This window comes from Pongo abelii, chromosome 8 (assembly GCF_028885655.2).
Source record: "Pongo abelii isolate AG06213 chromosome 8, NHGRI_mPonAbe1-v2.0_pri, whole genome shotgun sequence".
NCBI classification, from domain to species: domain Eukaryota; kingdom Metazoa; phylum Chordata; class Mammalia; order Primates; family Hominidae; genus Pongo; species Pongo abelii.
In genome coordinates this window covers 118,040,228-118,049,701 of record NC_071993.2, presented here as the reverse complement: position 1 = coordinate 118,049,701, position 9,474 = coordinate 118,040,228, and the positions used below count along the sequence as shown (strand labels likewise).

The 9,474-nt window shown below is 33.2% G+C and overlaps 1 protein-coding gene across 6 annotated transcripts in view; it reads right to left on the bottom strand.

Moving 5' to 3' along the window:
* Positions 1-6,790: 6,790 nt before the first annotated feature.
* SHOC2 (SHOC2 leucine rich repeat scaffold protein) overlaps positions 6,791-9,474 on the bottom strand; it is a 93,654-nt gene continuing 90,970 nt past the window's right edge. For 5 of the 6 annotated variants that reach the window (XM_054521814.2, XM_054521817.2, XM_054521815.2 and 2 more), the window contains one exon: positions 6,791-8,848. In XM_054521814.2, the coding sequence (XP_054377789.2) occupies positions 8,640-8,848 (209 nt within the window). In that variant the 3' untranslated portion in view covers positions 6,791-8,639. 6 annotated transcript variants of the gene reach the window in all.

The window sequence follows — 9,474 nt, the reverse complement described above, 5'->3', positions numbered from 1 at the left end:
GAAGAGTTGTTTACGGTACAGTATTTTTTTAAAGTGGGTATTTAGTAAATAATATTCAAATGTCCTACAAATGTAATTTCCATGAAGAGTGGTAAATGAAACAAATATACATATGTATGGGTATATGCATATAAATTGAAAAACAGCAATGCTTAATTCTTAGATATCTCATCTATGCTAACACCTAATGAATATGGTAACACTGATCACGCCGTAAGAAAATTAACTGGATAAATTATTGTACAAAAACAGAAAATTTGAAAAATTTTGCTTTTACAGTTCTCAACTGCAAACCAAATAAATTAAGGGTTACCCAGAATTATTGGCTGTACAGTATTCTTTTGAAGAGCACACGAAAGGCCAAAATCTGTAAATGTATGACTTGCCTCTAAGTTGATGATCACAGAAAGAAAAAAAGAAAAGTCATCTCCAAACATTTTGTTAGAAAACAGTGATTACCTCAAATCTAGGTTCATCCATGAATCTTCAATGTTAACATTTTAGTCTCTATAAAGGCAATCAATGTTCTCACTTGCCCCAAGATGTCCTTTATTCCGCAGTCACGGGAGGTGCTTTGGAGGTCAGAAAAATCGAACTCTGAGTTAAATCAGATATTCTTAGTTTTTAAAAAGTAGATTACTCAAAATAGGTGTGAATTCCATTAGTTTGTGATCTAAGGGCAAAATTTTCTATGTGTCCATAGTGTGTGTTTGACAACAGAAGATATAGGATAAATATTTAATTTTGCACTAATGAACAGTGCTAGTTAAAAGACATGGAATACATAATAAATAATATTCAGCAAAATATAATGATCCCAAATCAGGGAAAATCAGAGAAGAACTTGACAAACTGGTCACCTGCTTGAGTTGAGACACATAAAGTTCACTTTTGTTTATATTTTTCACCTTCATGATTTTTATCCCTTTTCTCCTCTTTCATATATTCGTATGTACACAAGTGTATACACATGGTACATCTTTACATTTCAAAACAAACCCCAAACACTGTGTGCACTTCTGCCATAAGAAATATGGCAATTGAGAGTCTAAAACACTGAGCATTAAAAATCCACCCCCCTCTTGCTCTAGAAAATAAATTTCATTAAAATTGGGGTTTCCAACTAATTTTCAAAGTGATACAATCTAAACTAAAAAATCCAAACATTTAGATTCTTTAATCTCAACAAGGAAATTATTCAATCAAATAAAATATTTTTTAAAAAGATCTGGACATTTACAATGCCTACTTTGGAAGATAATATTTATAATATATTTTCTCGGGGGTATAACTCAGGGGTAGAGCATTTGACTGTATATATGTTCTCAGATATATGCACTTCTAATTTGAATAAATTACCCAGTCTTTAAAAAATTCCGGTAAAAAAAGATTAACAGTCTAATTACTTCGATCTACTAAAGCATTACAGAGCCAATAATCTAATCATTTAAATGTAATTTATTTTTATATTTTATAAAAGTATTCTTTTCAAGTCAGAATATTTTGTGTGTCTATTTTAGAACTGGGCCCCTCCAAAATACAGGCATTCTCTTCCTAGGCCTAAATTTTGCTAATAAAGCTAAGACTATGAAAAAAAATCTAATTCTTTAACTGGACCAGGTAAGCCCGTCTGGATCACAGATGAGTTAAAAACTAGACCTAGTAGTTATCTCAAACCCAATCTATTCCATAAGGTTAACCACAAAATAAAGGAAGAGTTAAAGAGCAAAATGAAGAGGGAAAAACCAAAATAAACAGGTTAATTAAATAATTAAAAGTCTGGAAAAGAGCGGTAAAATTTTTTTTAATGCAGAAAAATAAGCTCAATCCTTACATGTTATTTCTAAAGAGAAGATTTAAGGGAATTAAATCTAAATAAAGAGTATAAGCAGTCCTATACTGCCCTTAACATTCTCCATCTGGCATCCTCCACCCCAATTCTTTAAGGAAATACAATTTCTCGCCTCTACTACAGCTACTTCTTGATTTTTGGAGTTCATCAGGGATTCCATCTTTTTCCCATCCTACATGATCTACCTAGGGTATCCTTGTTTCAATTACCATCTACATGTTGGATCATCTGTTTCCAGGCCTAACTTCTAACAACATGTATGTATCCAATTGCTTACCTGGTATCTCCACTTGATGTTCCACAGGCTCTAAAACACATTTTCTTCCTACCTCTAAACAAACCAAAAGAATCTGGTCCTCTGCCAAGGTTCCCTAGTTTAGTAAATACACCCAGATGCTTAAGCCACTAACTTGGGAGTATTCTTTGATCCTTACTCATTTTACCCACTCAATCATTACTTCTTACTAATATGTCTTGCTAAGACTCCCTTAAGGGTCATTCTTTCCACCCCTATTACTAAAATTCCAATCAAAGCCACTGTCATCCATCATCTGGATTACTCTAACAGTCTCTCATCTGGCCTCTTGGTCTCTAGTTGTGATATCCTTCAATCTATTCTTCTCAAGATAGCCACAGTGGTTTTTAAAAATAAATATTAAAGAATGATACCAGGAAAGATGACAATTAATCACATTGTGCAAAGGACTAAAATTTGTTGTCTTCCTTTTCTTCAGCCAATTAAATAGTTATCATTGGGTATTATCTCCTTTATCCTCATAGCTTTTGTTCTTGTGAAACATTTTAAAACACAAACTTACATAATTTTCTTTATTAGCCAATATTACAACTTACTTTTCTAGGAAACCTGCACTCAATTTCCACCTTTAGTTACCATGACATCCTAAACAGCTGAGTCAGAGCAAACTTTCTTATGAAAGTTTACAAAAGAAAACAAAAACATTTTCTTTACAGAACATGAAGATCATGATAAAAATACTATTAGGACTAGAAGACTCAGAGAATGGAAGAATGACTTCTAGGAATTCATTTCTCCATTATAGAGCACAGTTTGCATTACAGGATACAACAACAACAACAACAACAAAAAACCCTGACATTTAGGGTTTTAAAAATAATAATATATAAACAACATAAACAACTATACTGAAGGACACCACTGACCGTATCAAATACTATGTTGCATGCTTTTGTGCACTTATTTCTGTATATCTTCTACATGCCATTTGCTGTTTCAAGGTTCTCCAGAAGAATTTCATAATAGTAAAAAGTCATTTCTCTCAGTTCCACATTTTTATGGTTTCATGACACTGCAAAGACTGATTTCAGGTCCAGCTTCAGTTACACACAGCATTAGAAATCTTTTCAAAGACTCTATGGCAGAACATTTACAAATACATTATTTCCACTGAATAACAATACAGAATGACTTACTAAAATGCCAATTTTTATAAAGTCGAAATAATCAACAATATAATTCAAGTTCAAAGTACATTATTTGAAGGCTGTTTATACCTTTTAGCCTTGAATCATAACTCAGAATAGCTAAGTATTTAACACAGTACAAGCCCTGTTAAACATCAGTGGAAACCTGATCTTTACCTGGAGAAAAATCCAAACTGTTAAATACATCATCATGTTCTTATTTAGCAATTATAACTTTCTGAACTATGTTAAAAATGAGTTTTGAGGTGGAAAGAGACAAACAGCAAATGTGAAAAAAACTGTATATTAGTATATTTTTCTATTCAAGACTAATATTAAAATAAATTATTTGACCCACACATAAAACATTTTTAGTAGTGGACATCAGGTTTTAAGTACTAGCTAAATGGACAGATTTCTTGAATAATAATTTCTTCGAAATCATAAAAAGAAAATGGTATAGATGGCTGATGCAGATGCTACTTGTATATTGTTTGATCAGACCAGTGGAAGGTTAAATTCTCCATAATGCTTTAAAAACTATATTTTCATTTTGAGAAACAACATAGGCCGGGCGCGGTGGCGCATGCCTGTAATCCCAGCACTTTGGGAGGCCAAGGCGGGCAGATCACGAAGTCAGGAGATCGAGACCATCCTGGCTAACATGGTGAAACCCCGTCTCTATTAAAAATACAAAAAAATTAGTCAGGCATGGTGGCAGGCGCCTGTAGTCCCAGCTACTCGGGAGGCTGAGGCAGGAGAATAGGAGAATAGTGTGATCTCAGGACGTGGAGCTTGCAGTGAGCCAAGACTGCACCACTGCACTCCAGCCTGGGCGACAGAGCGAGTATCTGTCTCAAAAAAAAAAGAAACAACATCAGTAATTATAAAAGGCAAATTAGATTAACACAGAACATCTAAATGATGACAGTCACTGATAAAGCACCCAAAAACTCTCATTAGATTTTCCAAGTAAGATGATTTTTTGGAGTACCTATAATATATAAAACGCTTCTAATGCCATTTAAATATTATTACATTATTAGGATTCCTAGGATGGAACTCTAATAATTTTCACAAAGACAGAATCTCCCCTCTAGACAAACTTGCGCCATTGTGCAAGAAACAAACAAAAAAAATCTCCTTCCTTAAGGTTCTTAACTGTCAGAAATGTGACATAATATATTGATTTTGTTAGAACAAGAAACTTTACCAACACCTGCTAAAAAAACTGTGATAATATACAAATCTACGATGTGAATGAACATCACCCCCAACGTGTTATACTGTTGTATACTGCACAAACTGCAAAAGCTGTATACGGCATGCCCTGCCCCAACTACTCTAAACAGTAGAGGCTACTCCTCCTACCAAACTTGGAAATGTTTCCAGTCTGAAATACTATAAAATACTATCCAGATGAAGTCTTGATCACAAACAGGTATTTAAATTCAAAACCGGTTATATTCAGAACTTATAATGTCAGTGGGATATTTAATAAGGGTATACAAAAGAAAGTATTTTTTAAGGGTAATGAGAACCAACTCCAGTTTTTAAAAATTAAAAAAAATCCCTTATTTTTAAAGTCATTTTTCAAAGTGAAAAAATAAACCCAGAAATTTTTCTCAGAAAGGCCTTCTATTCAATAACAAAGTACTGATAACTATTTTATAAAACATTCTCATATTTGCCTAATATAACAATGTTGAAGATACCCCCTTAGATACCAAGACAATGTCACAACTCTTGCACATTCAAATTCTCCAAGATACATAATCAACTAAAGATTGCCACATGTTTCCCAATGACTCCTTAAAGACTAAACTACTCAAAAGAATAAAGCAAGAGAAAAGTTTTAGCTAAGACATTTGATACACTATCTTATCCTCTCATCAAGGCAGAAAGAGACCTTTCCTCACAAGTAATTCATTTTAAAGTTTATAGATTTCAGGAATGTATACTTCTCCAGTTTATTTTGAATTACGCTATCTGCTTTCATCTAATTTTAATCATGCAAGAGTGATCATATATTCTGATTTCCTGAGACCACTGTTGTGCTGTTGGCCCTATATAACTATTGGTAGTACCCCCTTTTCATTTCAGAAGTGTCTACTTTTATATACTTAAGTTACTATACATTCTTATTAATAAACAATTATAAATTCTGCAAGGTGATATTTGGATTCAATACACATGGCTTAGAGATAACAGATGAGGCTGGGCGTGGTGGCTCACACCTGTAATCCCAGCACTTTGAGAGGCTGAGGCGGGCGGATCACCGGGTCAGGAGATTGAGACCATCCTGGCTAACAAGGTAAAACCTCATCTCTACTAAAAATACGAAAAATTAGCTGGCCGTGGTGGCAGGCACCTGTAGTCCCAGCTACTTGGGAGGCTGAGGCAGGAGAATCGCTTGAACCCGGGAGGCGGAAGTTGCAGTGAGCTGAGATCGCGCCACTGCACTCCAGCCTGGGTGACAGAGCAAGACTCTGTTTCAAAAAAAAAAAAGGAAAAAAAAAGGAAGTAACAGATGAAAAGCAAAAGGTTATAACAAAAATTTGCAGAAAATCTAGATAAATTTTAATGTCTAATAACATCTATTTTAAATGATTCAAGCTGCACAATTAGATAAATTAGAAATTTGCAATTACATTTTTTAGATATCATTCCCATTGCAATACCTACATTTTAAGTATGAATAAACGTTTTATGTGTATTTTCCCTTCCTGTATCATCTACTGTTTTCACTTGTATCTATAAAGTTCATAAATTATTTAGCGCTTCCTCCTTTCTGTATAAAATAATCATGTGGGATTTAGAAAGTATTAAACTCTCACAAAAGGACAGCTTGGCATTACCATTGCCATTTTTCTGCTACATATTAACAAAAAGCAAAGTTTAGAGCAATGTTTTTATAATGTAACATCCTCGGACATTCTTATTTTATTTGCTGAGTCTCATGGAGAGACTAAATATAATTTCTTTAAAAGAAAGGAAAATTTTTGGATATGCCAATTAGTCCCATTGCAGTTTCAGGAAAAAGTATTAGCTCATATGTAGTCTTCAACAATATCCCTTATTATATTCAAACTATTTAAATATTAAATATCTTGATTTCACAGGGATATCTTAATCAGAGTCCATTTTAGTTTCTTGGGAAATAATGAAATTTGTGGGCTCTCACAAGGTAACAGCCTACAGAGGATATACATTTTATACTTCTTTAAAATTTTTTATAACTTGTCATTATATTGTTTACACATAGCACGACTTCTACATATAAGACTGATCGTTTTACATTACTGTTACAGATTAACATAAATAAAGGTGGAACAAAAATGCTTTAAAAACTATATTTTCATTTTAAGAAACAATAACCTTTTTTTTTTTAAGAAAAGACATTTAGTTACTACCTTTAAAGTTCAAGTCCCATCATCTTAATATATAAACACACCTGGATACGAGATTTAAAAAACCACACATACACACAAGCTCTAGGTAGAGCTGTAATAAACAAATTCCTTTTATAAACAAAATTTTAACTGAAAAGCCACAGTAGATGGGGGTGGGGGGGCGGGTAAAAAGAAAGGATATTACTTGGTAAAATCCAGTGACATCTACAATAGTTTTACAGCACATTTAAGCATTCTAGGGTTTTATATCTTCACCTGCCTTCCATTTCTCAGTTGATCCTTATAAAATCTCTAATTACGAACATAGGTTTGACCTCAAACCTAGTCATGAATTTGAGTGCCAGGAAAAGCAGAACAACAGTCCAAATTTCTATCTTAGTATCATAGCCTTAATTCAAAAATGGTTTTGTGTAAAACACAACGCCCAACTAAATGGGAAAAAAAAACACAAGCAGCAATATGTAATTATACAAAATAGTGATTAATTATATCTGAAGTGTTTTTTAGGATGACATCTAGAACGCACCTTGCTCTGAGACTCCTCAATAATCAAATTGACTTAGACCAACAATACTGCTAAGTATTAAATGCAGTGAAGCGAAAGAAAATACATCAAATAGTACATGCACATCTTACAGAACTTCCACTGAACTCCCCAATGGCTTCTATGCAATGTGCCTCTTTTCCATAACTGTATTAACAACTACCAAGAAAGGAAAGATGAGATTAAAAGTAATGATACTGAACTGAATTGTTTGAAGCCAGTGCCCCATATGTGGGGAAAAGTGCATTTAGTTCAGCAGCAATACAGCACAGTGTGAAGATATTGTGCTTAGACACAGATATTCCAGAATTGAAAGATGTACAAGGCAAGTCAAGATATAAAACCATAGTACACTGTTAAATAACCTTGAAACATACATATATTGCAGTTTTCAAAGAAAGACATTCATGTCATTGTACAAGGATAGGAAGAAATCCTTAAAGTTACCTACTGTAGTTTATGATATAATAAATACATATCTATATAGCATTGTATATACATATATAGATTGTGTGTGTTTATATGTAATTTATTTATTTGCCCAATTATCCTGTTAGTTTTTGTGGATCTGCAACTTTCAGGAATGAAAAAACTCCTCTTCACTACAAGTTTCTCTTCCCCCAAACTTAAAAAATATTCATACTAGAAAAGGTCTCAATACCCTTTCCCTACCCAAAGACTCACTTCAGCTATTTTGCTTCACAACTCGTCAGAGAAGCACAATTAAAGAAATTCTAGATTTTTGACTGTATCTTTTCACTTTGCCAGTTTTTTTTCTTAACAAGCAAATACCTTTCACTGTTTACACCAGTTGATGCAAATTCTTTAGCAGAGGATTCTAGACTTGACTGAATAAAACAGAGCAAATCAAAACAAACAAAAGAAATCCAGTGATTTACTCTGACTGTAAACAATACATAAAATTTAAATCTCAATTCTCAAAATAAGTTAAAGAAAAATTCTACTTTCAGGGCCTACAATACTATAAAGATACAACAATTGGTAAGGGGAAAATATATGTGAAAACTTGCAACAAAATTTTTTGCCCATTATTTTTCCTAAGAGAAAGTATATCTAACTATACTACCTCTGTCCCTTAAGTTTAATAACTTCATAATGTGTTGGCAAATGTTTTAAGCAAACTGGCATATCAGATTACACAACAGAAAAACATCCATCAAATTCAGCAAAGAAAACTTATATAAGCCTTTTGTACAGAATTTAAAAAAAATTCTAAATGGCTATGATTCCTCTATTAGCAGAAACACATAATGCAATTTTTATAAATCTGCCATATACCAATATCTACATAAATAGATACAGATATAGATAAGAAACATTAATGGCAGTCTATTTTTGAACAGTGTGTGGGACCAGCAGATTTATATCAGACCATGGCACGATATGGACCCTGCATCTTTAAGAACTGAATGATGAAAGAAGGCCCCCCAGCAACAATCTGAGGTGGAAGGTGACTGAGTGGACAGTTCTCAATACTCATGATTGAAAGCTTGCTGCAGAGTGCCAGCTCAAAGGGAAGGCTATGCAGGTTGGGGTTGTCATTCAAATACAGTTCTTCTAGGTTCTCCAGTGTACCTGTTTAAAAAAAATCAATTATTTTTTAAAAAATTAGTTGCTATTTTAAAAGTTCAACCGGGCATGATGCTGTTCTGGTCATTACATATACTGAACACACATTTCCTTTTATTCTCCTTTCTTAGCTTTAAAACTCTACAACCATGGATCTCAAATTTTGCTGCATATTCAAATCAACTTGGAAGACTTTTTAAACTCCTAGTGTCCAGGTCACACTCCATACAAACTAAATTAGAACCTCTTCCTTTATGGTAGGTCTTCAAGCTTGGAGAGGTTTTTGAAAATACACATGCAGCATCTCCAGAGATTCTGTTTGGGATAGTTTGGCACATATATAACATTTACTTATATATACTTTAAAACTCCAAAGGTGAACTTATTATATATTCAATGTCTATAACCACTTTTCTGTTGTAGATGTAACATTTTCTCAAATTAATAAATTTCTTATGTGCAAAATATTTGTTACTTAATATGAATCTTTCACTAAGAGTTATCACACGTATGGCAGTAAGCCAAAAACTGACTTATGTAGACCTTTAAAAATTTTTTCTTAGGATACTTGTATTCTCTAGGAAAATGTCTCAAGCAATTAAATGAGATCAGCTGAATAAATATACTAGAAA